Source organism: Pygocentrus nattereri, chromosome 26 (genome assembly GCF_015220715.1).
Source record: "Pygocentrus nattereri isolate fPygNat1 chromosome 26, fPygNat1.pri, whole genome shotgun sequence".
NCBI classification, from domain to species: Eukaryota; Metazoa; Chordata; class Actinopteri; order Characiformes; family Serrasalmidae; genus Pygocentrus; species Pygocentrus nattereri.
Window position 1 is genome coordinate 27,442,402 of NC_051236.1, and position 18,269 is coordinate 27,460,670.

At 40.1% G+C, this 18,269-nt stretch overlaps 2 protein-coding genes across 3 annotated transcripts in view; both read right to left on the reverse strand.

Annotated features, from left to right (window-relative positions):
* The window catches only part of rab6ba (RAB6B, member RAS oncogene family a), a 127,604-nt gene extending 126,725 nt beyond the window's left edge, over nt 1–879 (reverse strand). Inside the window, exon 1 of the mRNA XM_017698007.2 lies at nt 634–879. Coding sequence (XP_017553496.1) covers nt 634–703 — 70 coding nt within the window. The 5' untranslated portion in view covers nt 704–879. The remainder of the gene's footprint in view (nt 1–633) is intronic.
* Nucleotides 880–1,699: 820 nt separating this feature from the next.
* Nucleotides 1,700–18,269, reverse strand: part of slco2a1 (solute carrier organic anion transporter family, member 2A1) — a 30,409-nt gene continuing 13,839 nt past the window's right edge. The window contains exons 4-14 of one of the 2 annotated variants that reach the window (XM_017698006.2): nt 15,399–15,623; nt 14,667–14,765; nt 13,418–13,551; nt 11,995–12,070; nt 10,803–10,967; nt 9,963–10,164; nt 7,343–7,490; nt 5,938–6,107; nt 5,063–5,127; nt 3,587–3,707; nt 1,700–2,705 (exon numbers count right to left, since the gene is read on the reverse strand). In XM_017698006.2, coding sequence (XP_017553495.1) covers nt 2,585–2,705; nt 3,587–3,707; nt 5,063–5,127; nt 5,938–6,107; nt 7,343–7,490; nt 9,963–10,164; nt 10,803–10,967; nt 11,995–12,070; nt 13,418–13,551; nt 14,667–14,765; nt 15,399–15,623 — 1,526 coding nt within the window. In that variant the 3' untranslated portion in view covers nt 1,700–2,584. Of the gene's footprint in view, nt 2,706–3,586; nt 3,708–5,062; nt 5,128–5,937; nt 6,108–7,342; nt 7,491–9,962; nt 10,165–10,802; nt 10,968–11,994; nt 12,071–13,417; nt 13,555–14,666; nt 14,766–15,398; nt 15,624–18,269 lie in introns of both variants that reach the window. The other variant, XM_017698005.2, reaches the window with a different exon arrangement.

Below are 18,269 nucleotides of genomic sequence, written 5' to 3' on the forward strand. Positions count from 1 at the left end.
GAGAGAGAGAGAGAGAGAGAGAGAGAGAGAGAGAGAGAGAGAGAGGGAGAGAGGGAGGGAGGGAGAGAGAGAGGGAGAGAGAGAGGGAGAGAGAGAGAGGGAGAGAGAGAGAGAGAGGGAGAGACGGAGGGAGGGAGAGAGAGAGGGAGAGAGAGAGAGAGAGGGAGAGACGGAGGGAGGGAGAGAGAGAGGGAGAGAGAGAGAGGGAGAGAGAGACGGAGGGAGAGAGAGACAGAGAGAGAGAGAGAGAGAGAGAGAGAGAGAGAGAGAGAGAGAGAGAGAGGGGGGGGGGGGAGAGGGAGGGAGAGGGGGGAGAGAGGGAGGGAGAGAGAGAGAGAGAGAGAGAGAGAGGGAGGGAGAGAGGGAGGGAGAGAGGGAGGGAGAGAGAGAGAGAGAGGGAGAGAGAGGGAGGGAGAGAGAGAGAGAGAGAGAGAGGGAGGGGGGAGAGAGAGAGAGAGAGGGAGGGAGAGAGAGAGAGGGAGGGAGAGAGAGAGAGAGAGAGAGAGAGAGAGAGGGGGGAGAGGGAGGGAGAGAGGGGGGAGGAAGAGAGGGAAGATGGAGAGGGAGGGAGAGAGAGGGAGGGAGAGAGGGGGGAGAGAGAGGGGAGAAGACCCAGTAAATTCACACACTCACCGCTTTGCTCTCCAAGAAAGACGAGCTTGAATTTCCTTAAAGGGTTCCCAAAGTCATTAGCCACGGACATGTTTGGGGCTTGTTTGGTTTCAGGGCTGAGGAATAGCGCGAGTCCCGCGGTTCAGGCTGTCTCAGCGGAGGTGGCTCGGTCGGGTAAACGCAGCTCTCCGCTGTTTCACCGCCGCTACTGCTGCTGCTCTCGCCGCTGCCTGTCAGAGTCAGTAGCTGGTGCGCATGCGCAGTGCGCTGCCTCGCCTCTCCGTCTGTCCGTCTGTCGTTGTTTTCCCACCCGTTTTCGGGTAGACCCCGCCCCCTGGGCTAGGATTGGCTACTAGTTCAGACTCACAACTTTCTTTTTTTCAGACTTTGTTTTGCGCTTCTAATTTCGCCGCTTTTTCGTTTTCTGAAGCTCCTGAGCGGTTTTAGTGCTGAGCGGGTGTAATGTGTGTGCTGGGCGCTGGTTTCCATCGTTTGACTGTGTGACTTGCCTGTGATGCAGGAGCTCGTTTCATTGAAAGAGTCTGTTTAGTTGCACCCACAGCGTGTGTCTTTACACTGGTGGCTGTGTCAGCTGCCCAGTTAGAGAGAGAGAGAGGTGGACATTATGGATGAACAGCGAAAAAGGATAGGCCTTATCAGACTCCGTCCAAGTCTGAACCGTTTCTTTCTCGGCTCTATCGATGTCTGTGGAGCTGACCTGCGGGTTCTGCGGGGGCGAAGGAGTCTAGAAACGCAGACTAACCAATCCCAGCACAGGAGGGCGGGGCTTCAGCGCACTAGAGCGCCAGACTATCCAGTCTTAATGCAGAGGGTGGGCTTGTACGAATATGTGTGGGAAAAAAATAACTCGTCCGAAGCCCCCTGCCTGTACCACATATGACGTCATGCTGAAGGGAGCAGGAGAAACAGTAGGACCCCCCCTCAGGCTTTTCATTTTAATGAAGAAAGTGTGGCAAACTCCATTTATTCTGCACAGAAAGCCAGACTAGGGAGTTGATGTGTGTAATTTCAAGGCTTTAAGGTGTAATACATTTTGACACACTAACAACTGCACAAAAACACCCAGTGACACTATACATCAATTTTATTGTCTTCAAAAATAATTTAGGCGCTAATATATAAACACTATATATTGTATGATACCGCTGTGATGGGCTAAGTGTGGAGTAGTATGGTGCTACCCCCATTAAAAAGAAACGGACATGAAAAAGTGCATAAGGCTCGATTACAACAGTTTGTGTGCAAATTAAGGTTATATTATAAAACATTTTATATTATGTACAAAAATATACATTTACACGTCTGAAGACACTTGTTCTTATAAAATATGTTGACAGTAACACAGTAAAATTTTTATTGCTCTGGCTTTTGCAGGTTATCTTAAATAGTGTAACTGACATATTACACAAACAGGCAACAGATTTAACACATAATTGTGTGTTTTCATTGGACGTCACAACTTACATCAGTTTTTCTTCACATATCCAGCTACTAAAATATCCCTCTAATCAGGAACCCACTAAATGCATCTAGTACAGCTGAATTGAGGTACAGGACACATTTCCTTCTAAATGTTTTGTTTTTTTTTTGATAAATGAGTGGTCACTCAAGGCTTTCCAACCAACCACATAGTACTGACAAATGTATGTCACTGATCTTTTCATAAACCAGTGAATGGGTGAAAACTGGCACTAAGTCCCCAGGTCCAATATGGCTCGCCTTTAGGGAGGGATTGTACAGGCGACGGCTGCTAGTCAGTGCAAAATGGAAGGTAAAAATGACATCCGTCCATCCGTCCATCCAACCATCCAACCATGAGGGCAGGTGCCCTTTCAGCAGGGCCATGAATGGAGATGGTTTCAGATGAGAGGTGTCCAGGGTTCTGGGCTGGCAGTGGGCCCTCAGAGACATGTGTCTCCTGCAGAGTATGTGCTGGTAGGAGACTGAACCATCACATCGGCCCCTCAGGCTTCTTCTCCAGACTGTACTCACGGGTTCTTCCAACTTTCCAGCCTGTCACACCCATCAAGGCAATACCCATTACTTTGAAAGCCACCTGCAGGCCAAAATATCTGCAAACAAAAAGCCATGACCATGGTCATCATCTTCATTATTACCATGATCAACATTAATTATTGTTACAATCACATTATCTTCTCATTTTAAACATCAAATTGTCACCAACGCCACCCCTTGTTTGAGTTTTTTTTTTCTCAAAAGTACAGAAAAAGCCAGATAGCGCAAACACAAGTGATTTAAAGCCATCATGGAAAACTTTTTAATTAAAAGAGCTTGACATCGTATGTAAACACGGTTAAAGTTTCAAAAGGTACCATTTACTCACATAAAGAAATAAAGCTGTAAAGTGGGCCTATTTTAAATGCCAATCTTTAATGTTTTTGTGACGTCACGAGAACCAACACATTACAATACATCTAACTATTCAACCTATAGCAGGTCAGCTTTACCCAGTTACACTGAAGTTATAAGCAGTGTTTCAGCCAGGACTGCATTGTAAACAAGGCACAAAACATGGCAGCCAATCAGAACATGACTCATTTACATACATTAGTTTTAAAAGGCACAGTTAAAGAAATAAAACTGGGATAAAGAGAAGTTGTAACATGGTGATGTGACTTGAATTATGACTTATACCTATTCAAGCAAATTATCCCAGTTAGGTAAATTTATTTATTTATTTATTACTTTTTGTGCTTTTTAAGCCTTTTAACAAGGAAAGAATCCACTTTGTTACCACTTATCATTCTTTATTGTCACCAACACAAGTTTGCTTTTGTGTCAGATGCAGTTGCTAGCTTCCCCAGCTAACTTTGTGTTTACATAAATGTCTACCATCACTTTTGTCTTAGAAGCACAAGGGTGTATCGCTTCAAGATTTTCACCCCTACCAAACCCTCATATGCATTTAGGTCAAGTGAGAAGATTCCCATACCTGTTTCTAAGGAGGTTGTTGTCATAGTAACCGCAGCCCAGCTTCTTTCCACAGGCGCTTCTCCACCAAATGCAAGTGGAGTCAATGGTCACCCCAAACAGGGCTGGGGCAGGCAGCCACGCTGGACACAAAGAAAAGGAAGTATGTTTTATTTGCACTTGAACGGGACCTTAATTCTCATGCTTCTGTTTTTTGAAACACAAGCACTTTTAGCAGCACTGACTTAATACTGGAGTGCATGACTGTTTTAGGGCCTTTTTAGGCCTTTTAGGGCCCCAAATCCACTAGAGGGGCCCCAGGTACACAATTTATAAAGAAAAAAATGTTCAATGTTTTTTATTTGAGAAAAAAAAACAGATGACAAATTCTAGCTAATCTAATCATTTTGGGTTTTTTTTTACTTTCTTAAAAAAAAAACAATATAATTGGGGTGGGTGGGAGTACAGTGATGCTTATGACCCCCAAAAATTCAAAAAGCAACCCCTGCTGGAGCGTGTATGTACTAGCTAGTCAGGTATATGATCCTGAGCCATAAGAACGAAGAATCATCAGTCAGGTGTGAAACTTACAAAAATTTCTTATGTAAGGATATTTATAAATCCATTTAGCTTTATTCAGGTTTTTAAGGGGATTTCCACTCAAAAAGACTGAATTATGTAGAAAGTCATAAAGTTATGAAGTCAGAGTGTTTTTTTTTCTTCTGGGACTTTTTTTTCTTTGGGGACTTCTTTGGGGGCCAAAAACAAAAGTATCATAAAACAAAGTTTCAGACATCAGGCAGCATATCTGCAACCATTTCAGGTAATAACTTTCTGTGAGGTAGCTTCTAGAGATGTTAAACCCGTCGGAGGTCCGGTTCCCGCCACCACCACCGTGAACAGTTCTGACACGGTATGTTCTTCTAGAACAGCGCATCTCACATCAAACCCCTCTGACTGACATTCTTTACATCTTAACAGCTAAAACATGCAGAAGTTCTGAACAACTGATGATCTTTTTTGACATAAATAAACATTACCCAACTTGTCCGAACTTCAGTGTTGCTGACATATGAGATGATTTGCTGAGTAGGCCTGCTTACACATTTACACACTACCCTGTACTTCTCTCTCCCGCCACTAGGGGGAACTACAATACCTGCAGTAAAGTTCTGCTACTTTTTTCTGTTCAAAACTATTTACAGTGTGCATTCAGCAGCGTGAGCTGCACTCTCTCTGTGTAAGTATGATCAATGACCTTGTTTCAGAACTGGGCTTATGAAAGCTGACGCATTAATCTTAATAAGCAACAGCAGCTAAGAGGAGACAGATTCGTCTCCAAAAGTGACTCACACTGCATTCACAGAACGAGGCTAATGCCAGCCCTATTCAGCCCATTCTTACCTTACATAAACGCCTTTGAGGCATTTCATATGTCCTTAAACCTATCAAACGTCTTCAGCTGGAGAGGAACATGTTGGGTGAGGGTTGTACTTACCAAGAACTCTCATGAGCAGGAACTGCACTCCAATAGCAAAAGACTTCTCCTCCTGAGGCACTGTTCTGAATCAAATCAAATACAGATTTTCAATACAAATATGTTTTATGTTAATGATGAAGTTACATTTACAACGGAATATGAAAAAAACACATTAAATATTATTTATTGGCATTCAGGACTGGCTTATAATATTACTGTATTGTATTATTAGTCCTGTAAAAGAGAACAAAATGATTGTGATATTTTACAAAAAATATTTTTTTAATTGAAAAGGCAAAACCATTTCGTTTGCATTACTGAGGTTAAGGACAGAGTTGGATTTAAGCTCACAAATATCATATTGCTTATAGATACTTTGCATTTGTTGAATTTAACATCTTTGAAAAAATAGAACATATATTAAACCATTTTCCATTATCCATAAGCATTGTCCATGCCACATTTAATGTTTATTTTGTTCCCGATATGCTAAATTAATAATATAAATAATGCAATTATCTACATTAAAATATGTAGATTTTTATTTTTTCTTTTTTCTTTTTTTCTTTTCACAAAACAGGTCATTTGAGCAGGGGTAGCCAAACTTTACATATGGGACAGATTATTACATATAGGTACTTGTATTATATATAATACGATACATATGGAATATATATTTATTCCACATGAGTTCTTATGCAACAATATAAATAATACATTTCAATATAAATAATACATATGGGACATATTATTATCACACATACACTCTCAAAAATAAATGATTGATATAAAATAAATATACCTGCACAGAACCTTTATTTCTAGTGAATGCACTTAGAGGAAAGCCAGAGAGAAGGAGCAAGAGAGAGAATGACAGAGTGAGAGTCTCATACCTGAGCACCATCATGTAGATAGGGTTGTGCGTGAGACTGGCTACCAGGGCTGCTACAGAGATGAGGAAGATGACTGGGAGGAGCAGGTGTGGGCAGCTGTTGTCACACGAGCCTGGCCGGGCAGTGTCCACTCCAGCACCCACCTTAACACACCTGCAGTTACTGAAGGTCTGTGTGGACAAACAGAGGGAGCTGTTACAGTCAGCACTGTGCGACAGAGGCTTTACATGTTCAACCAATGGATTACGCACTGTGCAGCAAATCTAAAGGCCATTTTAAACCATTACACTACAGGAGCCTGTATGCATGACCTCACCTCGCTCTGACTCTCAGAACTACATAACATTCAGTAGTTACTTAACAATACACTCTTAGTAAAAAAACAATCTATCTAGAACTGAAAAAGATGTCTTTGAACAAAACTGCAACCTTTTGTGGTGCTATACAGAATCATTTAAAGAACCATATACAACTGGTTTTCTATCATAGGGAAGAAACATTTGGGCATGCAAAGAGCCGGTTATGCATTTAAACTGTTTTTTGAATGTTTGAGGTTTTAGACAGAACCATTGCCTTTACTGCAGAACCCATGGAGAACCATTGGCACATCTGCAGTTTAAGGGGTTAAAGTATGAGACTTCCTTGATGCTTTCCCCTGTTTAATGTAAAATTACAATGAGCAAAATATTCCAGCGGAGGGAAATATCACTGGAAATAAACACTCTTAACAATAACAAGTATGTATTGTGTGAAGCTGGGAAAATGACTTGCTTTTGGACAGTGGCCTGGAACTGAGTAGTCCTTAAATAATAGGATAATATCCTTTAAGTAAAATTGACAGTAACACTCACTAGTAATGGCTCTGAGTCATCAATAGCTGATCATTCTAATTTGCCTGTTTGGACAAACGATAGAAAAGCCAACCTGTCCAGGACTCATTTGTTCTCTCCATTCTTCATTATAGTGGCCTCTGGGTATCAGACAGGCTAAATGAATATGAATTTTATACCAACAGCCTGTCCTGTAGCTCCTCAACTAATTTATTTACAAGATGTAACAATTTAAGCTTTCTTTTTCAGCTCCACTTAAAGTGTTTCCTCCTGTGTACATGGCTAATTAGGGATCAATTGGACTTGGCCATCGATTAGTCAATGGACCGCGCTCCGCCACTTGCTTTCTTCAGTCTTGCTGACCTTTACAAGTTACCACTCAACAACACTGATGAATTAAACGAGCTCCAACAGAATGAAATCTATAGTCGTAACTCGTACCTCAGGGTCCAAGCTTAAAAAGCATTACAGCTTGACTAATGAGCAGCCACAAACAAAACCAAGACTAAGTGTCTTCTAGAGGGTTTCTGACTTAGTAGGTTGTTTTGCAGGCTAAAGAGATTCAGGCCTCCCACCTGGACTCGCAAGCCGCTGGAGTCCAGGGTATAGTTGGTGCAGCCAGCATGGCAGGGTGAAATGTACTCGATGTTGTCAGCTCCACATACTGGGTTAAAGAAACTTATGTGACAGGCGCAGTTGGTGTTGCAAGTCAGTTCTGTAGACCTGTAGGACGTCAGCAGAAGAAAGGCATGGTCACTCTCCAACCACAGTGGACATAGAACTTCATACACAGTTAACAAGAATGAAAGTAATTCAATTCAATTCAATTCAAGTTTATTTATATAGCGCTTTTTACAACAAGGTTGTCACAAAGCAGCTTTACAGAAAAACAGGTCCACGCCTCTTATGAGCATCACCACAGTGAAGCCAATTTTGTGGTGACTACAGTGGTAAGGAAAAACTCCCTTTAAGAGGAAGAAACCTTAGAAGGGACCAAGGCTCAGTCCGAGGAACCCAACCCCCGTGGGTCGACCCGCACAGAAGAAACAGAACAGAAACAAGAACAACAGTACAAAGAGAGTGCAAAAAGATGGCTGGAACGCTGGAACCACGAATGGGGCACCTACAGACAGGCCAACGGTGCATCTCGACACAAAGTAAGGGATGTGTGTGTGTGTGGCTTCCATACATTGTCAGAACAAAACATTTATACTTTATAGGAAAACCTGATTTATTTTTGACTGATGCAGTCAAGCGATACACCGCTGAAGTTAGTTCAGCAGCTCTAGATAAAGCAGCTCTATCTGTGATGATATCATCTGTCCACTAGTCATGATTTCCTCAAGACATGTTCTGCTTGATGTCAATTATCTATGCTACCCAGTTAACTGGAAAAACACAGCATGGAATTTGTTGCTTAATACTAAAACTCCCAACTGAAAACGCTTTCCCATATCTCTGCTCTGAAACTCCCCAGAGCCGAGACACTGCGGATAGCACTACAAGGAGCCTAAAGGAACATCTCATGAAATTGCTGTTTATCAAAAAGAGGAATTCAAATAAATATGGAATAAGAGTAGCCTTTCATTAGCTTTTCATGAGCTTACTTCATCTGAATGTCATAAATCAGTGACTATTTCAGTTAAACGCAGAAAAGCAAAACAAAACACTACAATGGATAAATAAAATAAATAAAAGAAAGCTCTGTTAATTGTCTCTGTAACTGTGTGTTCTGCGGGGCCTGGCTTTTATGTCAGCACTGAGCGCAGTTTTCTGTGTAAACTCCAGTGTTTGTAAATCCTTAGGCCTGTAAATAACATTATCCTCTCCACTCATGAGTCTTATGAGGGAACGTTTGCAGCTGGTTATACAGTCAAAACGCTCTGCAGAATGTTTAGTGGTTTCTCAGTAAACAAGGCCAGTCATTGAAAACCTCTTTGTTCACATGGCATTGGATTAAAGGCAATTTGCAGTTTTACATAAAATGGTTAGTATTGCATTGTCTGCCTTTATAATGTATTTTAGAAACTTAGAGCTTTCTTTCTACCTGAACAGAGCAGCAGCTCTTACAAAGATCCATTCAGAGAAACTGCAGATTGCTCCTTTGTTGAACAACTGATGAAGAATTGTTGGTTTTGTGGAAACCTTTAACAAGTTGTATCAGGAATACATAATATAATCATGGCCAGTGGATCTGATATGCTCAAATCACATACTGCCCAGGCACTTTGATCAGTTATTTAGTGAATCTGATGTTCACACTGGTTGGCAGATGCCACCACTTTAGACCCTATATATATATATATATATATATATATATATATATATATATATATATATAAACCCATTTCTTCCCCAGTCACCACTAGTTAGGTCTCCCCCATCAATCTATCAACGCTATGAAGCTGGGTGTATAATGTGAAATTAAGCATGTGAAACTGCTGCTAACGCAACGTCATTAGACAATTCCGCCAATGTTGGTTGACAGATGCCCACATTAGCATCACAGTAAATGATGGGGTGAGAGGGAGGGCCCTCCTACCCCCTCCCAGACAGAACTAGGACAATTACAGTCTCCTGGACTCCCAGTATCTACCGGATGACTGTGGCATTGTGAGGGATTGAACTAGTGATTTCCTGATGACAGGGAGCTTACATGGCTGCTCAATTTCATTTACAAGATTTCTCACATGTAGCTAATCGAAACAAGCTGCAAGTGATAAAATCAAACTCCCTTTTGAAAAATTCTTTGTGATAAAGATGCTATATGGACTAACAATTTCCCGCAAAAACTGCTGTTGCATAAGTTTTGATTTTTTTTAGTTAAAAATTTAGAAAACTTTATTTTCTTAAGCAATCAAACTTAAAAATATGCTCAAATAAATTAGTGCCAAAAGACTACCTGCATCAGTGACTTTACCAGGATCCCATGTAGACGACTTATGACATATCAATTTTGTAATCCTGTCCTGCATATATAATGTTTTCCCTGTTCTAACATTTCTATTACCTGCTTTCACTCTGAAAGGGCTTCCTAACTCTTTAAACTGCAAGAGTGTATAACATGGGCGTTAGGTGTGTCAGGTGTGTTAGAGCAGGAGAAACACTACAATGTGCAGGATGAAGGTGCTCCAAGCCTGGCCAGGGAATTATTTGGTTAGACAAGGTTTATATTATCAGAAGGCTGCTGCTCACCTGTTACCTTCTTTATTGTGGTAAACACCAGACACAGTTTGGGTGGGACAGCCCATGAAGAAGAGTGGGATACAGAGAAGCACTGAGATAGAGAGGAACACTACGGAGAATCGAGGGATGGCTTTGAGTGACAGGCCTGTACGCTTCATGATCACACCCCCCAGTAACATCCCAAAAGCCGCGGACGGCAGATTCACAGCACCTGCAAGGACAAAATGAACATTCAGCCATGACAATGCAGTCAGATTATAAAGAGCAGAAACTGTGTAACCACACATCCAGAGACATAGCATCCTGACCCACTGACAAAATGTCCTATAACAATAAGAGCGATCAAAATGATCACAGTGCCAACTATCTAGTAACCGTTGCATTGTATAAACACATTGAACATGTTTAGAAAGCATTAATACACATTGGAATTTCCACAGGAAATGACACCAATAAACTCAAATACATTTTAAATAAATTTGATTTCCAGCACTCCTTCCTTTATGGTCCCAATTACGGCTATGCAAATGTGTTGTTCTGACACATGCTTCGCGGAAAGACTGTAGCAGTGGCTTTTTACTCCCAAAGTGACTCATGTAATCGCATCCAGTTTTCAGCATCATTAAAATTTGAAATGTTTTGATTATTATTGAGTTTTACACTACAGTATACCAATTAAAACAGGTAGCTGTCCCATCCCTGATTTAGACCACTTCTCTGGATGCTGGTAATCCTAAAATATTAAGCAGGTTGTTCAATTGCCAGCTCAATTCTGTTTGATAAAACGGAAAGACGTGGCTTAATTAAACAAAGCCGATATGAGTGTCATGCAGTGATGCAGTTACTAACCAATCAGCAGGCTGCTGTATGCGGCAGAGGTGCTATACTGTCGCTCCAGAAACTTGTTGAGGAAAGTGGCAAGTCCAGCCATCACAGAGGAGAAACAGCACTGAGTCAGAACCAGTAGCAAGAAGAGCGGACTCAGCAACAACTGCACAAACAGCCGTGGAAACACTGAGCAGGAAACACACAGACACACAAACAGGAGGTCAATTGAGTGCAAGTAGCTTGTAGCTTGTGTGGAAGTTCTGGAGCAGTCACACATGAGTCTAAGGTCACCCAGTACCAAGCATCAGCAAAAGGGATAAATGGCCTCAACCTTTGGGCTGCGAAGCAGTGGAACTGCGTTCTCTGGAGTGATAGAGGCTCTTACTGCAGCAAAGAGGGGACAAACTCCCTATTAATAAGATTCACTTCAGCAGAAACATTGGATGAGCAGATGTCTAGAAACATTTGGACATAAAATGTACAGTGCTATACAGTAACATCACTGTGTGAAAGTTTTAGGCATCTAAGCAAATGTTTAAACAACTGACCTCAGCAGTGAGTTTACCACAATATACATTAGAATAAAGTCACATTCATAATTCAGATAAACAGAAAAACAATAAAAAGTAACAAGAATTTCTTGGGTTCGTATTTTTCCTTGACACCTTCACAGCCGCCACAGAGACTCGTTAATATCATCAATTACATCATGAGCTCAATTTACTGAAGCGCTGATTGGTCTGATTTACTAGTGTGATTCCATCTCTACATAAAGCTAAATTTCAAAAGCAGGCGATCTGTTCCCAGATGGACTGTGTACGTAAACGCAGGTGTTCCAGTGTAGATACATGCAGGTACAAACACATAAGTACGGCAAAATGTGAGCGCACACAGACTAAGGACAACAGATCGTTCCCTCGGGACTCGTAAACTCATAAAGAGCTCGTCAGATCCTGTTACAGTAATACACTGAACAGGCTGCATGAGTCAAGAGGAAAGAGACAGGCAGGGTGGCTGATACTCTGTAATCAAACTGACTAAATAATGAACACAACACTGCTCACAACCCCAACGCCCGAGTCAAATCACTGAAGTGTGCTGGAAATCATCAGCAGCTTTGTTTGAACTGTCCTTGTCCGCTTGGTTTATGAGAGTGGCCAAGCTCGCTATGGGGCTACAATACAAGCTGCCTGTACAAGAGAAGTGGGCTTACTTTTGAGGAAAGCCAGCATGGAGACATCAGAATTCTTGCGGTTGTCCTTCAAAACTTCATCCTCACTTCCAATCTCCTGCAAAAAGACAAAGTAAGGAAGTGAAACATCCGTGTTTTGAAAGCAGTTTCCAACATTTCCAACTCTAAACACCCAGCATTCCCAGGTGGCTTCAGGCATTTTTCTTTCCAACAATTTTTTTTTAACATGTTGAACAACATTCTGAACGAAATTCATGAAAATGGCAACCTGTCATTCGCAGAAATGACAACAACCAAGGCTTTACACTTCAACTCAGACCATTTTGAGGAAGAAGCAACTACACTCTTAGAAAATAAAGGTTCCTGAAAGGTTCTTGACATATATTCACTTTTATTTCTATGTAACCTTTACATTATGTGGATTCAAAAAGTTCTTTAATCACTAAAAAGGTTCTTCACGTTGCAATTACCAAAATATTGCTTTAAAGAGACCACCACCAAAAGGTTCTTTAGGGAACCAAAAATGTCTGTGTCCACATCTGTGGCACATTTCTCTTCAAGACTGTACCCACAGGTACATTAAACATCAGACTTATTATGCTTAAAATATCCATGTCCTACATTTCTCAAGGTCCATTTTGGACATTTGTGAGAATTTATTGTGGATCGTGCTATATGTAAATGATCTCTGTTCCGATTGGCTGCCCTGCAATTAATCTTGTTTAAAAAGCAGTTCAGGCTAATGTGTTTTTGTGAAGTATAACAGCTGATGTACTGTACAATGAAAAGCACATTTCTTGAAAAGGTAGTACTAATCATAATACAGCATTGATATTTATTGCATGTGTAATGTATACAAATATCGCTGCTGTCGGAAGAAAACCTTGTATCTCCATTTTTGTCATTTTTCAGTTTTTAACATAATTTAGAAATGCCTGTTGGCCTTTACACTGTGTGTAAATTTCATGAAAAACAGACCAAGAGTTTGGAAAAAAGTTTGGTTCCATTGATTTACATTACAAGTAAAGGAGGTTTTTTCCTTCTCCTGGAAAGTTACTGTTCTGGAGATATGAGGTTTTCTTCCGACAACAGCGATATGTAAATATTGATTTCACTAAGTGGACACTTTGAAACTTTAAAAATGTTTACAAAACAGATTAAACTCTTTTACTCTTTTACTTAAAAAATAATAATGTTTGGTTATTAGATGATATGACCTGTCAAACATCTTATTATTCAAGAACTACTATAAAAGATTCTGATACTCCTATGAAACTAATATGCAGGTTATGAGCGTGACGCACTAAAGACATTAAATATTTCACATACTTAGTCGATTGCTGTAGCTGTACGCATCTGAGGAGCAAAACAGACGCTATACCTACAGTAGATAAACTACATCTGGAGCAGATATAGTTATTATGATCATAATAGCAGCACTCACATTCTCAACATGCATGGCTTTTGGGAAGAAGAAGTATGGAAGAGAGGTGAGAGCCAATCCCCCTGCAGAGATCAGCAAACCCATCCACCACGCGCCAACCCAGCGAGGGTCAGTAACGCTCAGCTCTTTGGCTCCTGCTGTGAAAGAAATGGAGAACAGTTGGGGAATTAAGATTAAATCATTTCCAACTCTAAACACCTTCAATTTAGTCAATATATCTAATAATTCTCATTATGAGATGCTCTAGGAATATTATGAGATTATTCAACTTGTTTCTATGCGTTTTTACTTATTTTAAGTATTGTTTCAAGTGAATGTGATTATTTCACTTGTTTCAAGAAATAAGATCAAATTATTTGCAACATAAAAAATGTATAGTAATAATTTTCAATCTTACAAGACTGAACATACAACAAACAAGGATCTCATAATGAGAAATATTAGATACATTGCCTAGATTTAAGATGTTTTCACTTGTTAAGGTATAATTTTTTGCAGTGTGCCTTTTTAAACTGTACACGTTTCATGACAGACCAGACTGTATCCTACATTACTGTATTTTATGTCTTCCCCTAATGTCTATACTTGTATGCATTTATATACCTAAAACATTCATAATTTACTTTTATATGACCATTTTCCAGTCTCTTTTTAGAATTAAACAGCCTGTTATTGTTACTGTGTCTTTAAGACTGATATATGTTAATGACCTCTGTTCTGATTGGCTGCCCTGTATTGCAGCTTATTCCAAAAGCAGTTCAGGCTGAAGCACTCCTTATAATTCAATGTGAAAGGGTGGGGCTAAACAGCCAAAGGCTAAATAGGTAGATATATTGTGAGTAAATGTGTTGGTTTTAGTGACATCACAAATACAAATAATGCCAAACAGCTATTTTTGCTGCTGAGTGTCCATTTATGGACTTCAAGGTTAGACATTGAATGTTATTTAAAGAATAAGGGAGGAAAATTAAACTTTTTTCACTATATGTTTCTTTTTCTATGAAGTTATCTGTTCTTAAATACAAGGTCTTCTCACAATAACACTGATATGGATTTGATCCAGTGATAACCACTCCCAGCCACGGCATATTCTACACTGTTGTGTCTTCTGTACTGTTCTGTCTAGTCTAACTTGCTTCATGTCACCAGATGTGCTACAGCAAGAAAAAAGCAAAAAATGTACAGAAGGGCCAGGGCTCAGAAGATTAAACCAAAAGAATGGAGGATTATTCTACTGAAAACCCTATACCTGTGTCAGCTCTGTCCACGTCCACATAGATGCGCAGAACAACAGAACCCATGAGGTAGCCGAAGGCAGGCCCAAACACAGCAACAGAAAAAAGAATGGCTGGAAGAATAAAACACAGCAGTGTGAGAGACGTAGCACTAACACATGTCAAAAAAAAAAAAAACAACCCAAAAAACCTTATAAAACCAATAGCAAAGTCCCCCCCAGCTGCTAGTTATTAATCTATAGGCCTTTCACAATTATCACATATCAAGTTGTATGAGATGCTTGCAATTATTTGAGATGACTGCAATTATTTAGGAATGCTAGACTTTTCCACACTTATTAGATTTCCATAGCAAGTAGAATGTGTCCATTAGGAGCCCCTAATGGGACTAGGTTAAAAAAATTGCATTCCCCCACACTCGTTTTGCATTTCCTTGCAAATGCAATGAAATTTGCAAGGGAACTGAAAATGCCTGCAAGGGAATGCAAAACCATTGCAAGAGAACATTTCTTTCTGCCATTGGCACTTTAGAATTGGGTGCATAAGGTTGATTAGTATTTGGGTGAGCACACAAAAATGTAGCACATCATTTCAACAGTGTAGCCAGTGTTCACTATTAATCCAACATAGCCAGGAAGCAAGATGGCTAATAAGCCAATCTGGCCACTTTTGCCTTGCACTTTAGGAAAGCTATTCAAGAATAGACAATTGCTAAAATTTCATTCAAAATTTCAAAACAGCCTTACCGATGTACAGAGGGGAGTTTCCAGGCCCAGCAAAGTCGTCCACATATGAGATTCCGAAGGGTTGGATTGGGACGGAACCGATTCCGAACAGCAGCTGGGCGGTGGCCATGAGCACCCACAGCTTAGAGTTATCCACAAGCATGTGACTGTCCTGCTTACCACAACTCCTAGCAGTGGACGCATTCTCAGGCAGGGTGTGATAATTGCACATGTCCTGCCTGCTCGCTGCAGTATAGAAATAGACAAATCAGTCCAGGCACTCTACACCAAATACCTGGTTATTAATATTATATAATATTATGGTTATTAATTAATACCTTTATTTTTAAATGATGTCTGCTCACAATCAACAGCAAGAAGCTCTCAAGCACTTTGAGCCAAATAGGTTTAATAAGGTCTAATACAGTTTGGGCCTTCGAGGCAGAGACGCTGAGAACAAGTCTGAGTTCATCAACAGGCCTTCATTTTTCATGAATTATGAGGAGGGGGCTTTAAATCTAATTTATGTTTATGTTTCAATTTACTGATCTACACAGGTTTGAAGGAGAACATGAGAAATGGTAAACTTTGCAAAGTATTTTGTTTCTCTATGTTAAAGTCTTTGATAATCATGACATGATGAGACCCAGTGCACTCAAAGGGGCCCCTTTTGCAAAAAGGACCTCAGGGAAAGTGGGTCAGAATTGGTCCAAAGGTCTCCACATGTTATGAAATTTGATCAGGGACCTCCAGCAAAGATGTTCACTGAGTTTTATTCAGATTGACCTTTTGACCTTGGTGTAATAAGCTGTAGTCTTTAAGTGATACTTTTTAATCCCACAACCGGGGAAATTCCACCTCCGCATTTAAGCCATCCGTGAAGTGAAACACCACATACACACACTAGTGAATACACACACACTAGGGGGCAGTGACCACACTTGCCCAGAGCGGTGGGCAGCCCTATCCATGGTGCCCAGCGAGCAATTGGGGGTTAGGTGTCTTGCTCAAGGACACCTCAGTCATGGACTGTCGGCGCTCGGGATCGAACCGGCGACCTTCCGGGTACAGGGCCAGTTCCCCAACCTCCAGTCCTATTTAGGCATATTAAGCATTTACAGTGCCCCCTAATTACTTATGCTTATGCTATAATTGTAGGACTAGTTAACAAAAGGAGTTTTTGCATATTATGCAAATTAGCTAAAACAAATTGGGGAGCTTAATGGTCCAAATTATAAAGTTGTTTTGTTGGACCTATAGACTCAGGGAAAAAATGTGTCTTGTCAGTCGAAAATCTGGGGGAGGAGTTAAAGGGCCAAACGCGTTGTGTTGCACAATAGTGGCACCTTTAGGCCGATTGGGCTCATGTCGCGCGGGAGGGACTACTACCTATTGACCAAGTTTCATGTCTGTAGGACTTACGGTTTGGTCTGGGCGGTTCGTTTTACCAGAGAAAAAGAATAAGAATAAGAAAAACTCTAAGAAAAACAATAGGGTCCTACTTGTGTGCTTGGACCCTAATAATAAGAACAAAAAATATATAAAATAATAATATATTTGTGTGTATGTGTATATTAGATATATATGTATATATATATATATATATATATATATACATATATATATATATATATACATATATATATATATATATATATATATATAAAATAAAATACAACTAGTAGGGGAGAATAGTGGAAATGCTACCCTTAAGAGAAGTGTCCATCTACTGTAATGCTAAAGCACATCAGTGCATGAGTTCAGTGTGTACAGGATGATACATAAATCTGTACTTAATTAGGAGAAATAAACTGGAAGAGCAGTCAAATTTGGCTTTATAGCACAAAATAGAAAATCTTGAAAAGCAAGACCCCTCTCTACCTGACGCCACCCCCTGATAAATCTTACATCTGTTTCTCATCAAAGTTTAAAAGAATGTGTAGTTTATTATGCCAATTTTTTTAATTATCAAATTATTACATTACATTACATCAAAATACTACATTTAAAAATTTAATTAGGTTTCTATGAAATTATTTCTATGACAAAACAAAGGTTGTCATAAAATGTCAATTTTGTCTATTAATTAAGTTGTTATTGTGATTGTTAATTATATAATATCATGTGAATTTATTATTACTATTATAACAATTTTAACTAAGCTATGCAGTCATAGCCCAATGTTTGAATACCCCTGGACAAATGACATTTTTTTATTTTCTCTCTTTTTTTAATGTACAGTTACTGTGTAATTGCTGAATTTAAAATACTGGGGAAATACAACACAAAAATGTGGCCTGTGCAAAAGTTATGTTGACCAATACATTAATCTCAGCAAATAAATCAAAGCTCTAATATTTACAGAAAAATGTCATATTAAAGTTTATTCTCTGTAGAAGATGTGTTCGCTTATTTTCACTTACACTACATTGCCAACAGTTTTCACTCACCCATCGAAATGATTGAATTCAGGAGTTCTAATCACTTCCATGGCCACAGGTGTATAAAGCCGAGCCCCTAGGCCTGCAGACTGCTTCTACAGACATTAGTGAAAGAATGGGTCGCTCTCAGGAGTTCAGTGAATTCTAGCATGGTACCGTGATCGGACACCACCTGTACAACAAGTCCAGTCGTGAAATTTCCTCACTACTAAATATTCCACAGTCCACTGTCAGTGGGATTATAACAAAGTGGAAGCGATTGGGAACGACAGCAACTCAGCCACAAAGTGGTCGGCCATGTAAAATGACAGAGTCGGGTCAGCGGATGCTGAGAGGCATAGAGCGCAGAGCTCGCCAACTTTCTGCAGAGTCAATCACTACAGAGCTCGCCAACTTCATGAGGCCTTCAGATCAGCTCAAGAACAGCGTAGAGAGCTTCATGGAATGGGTT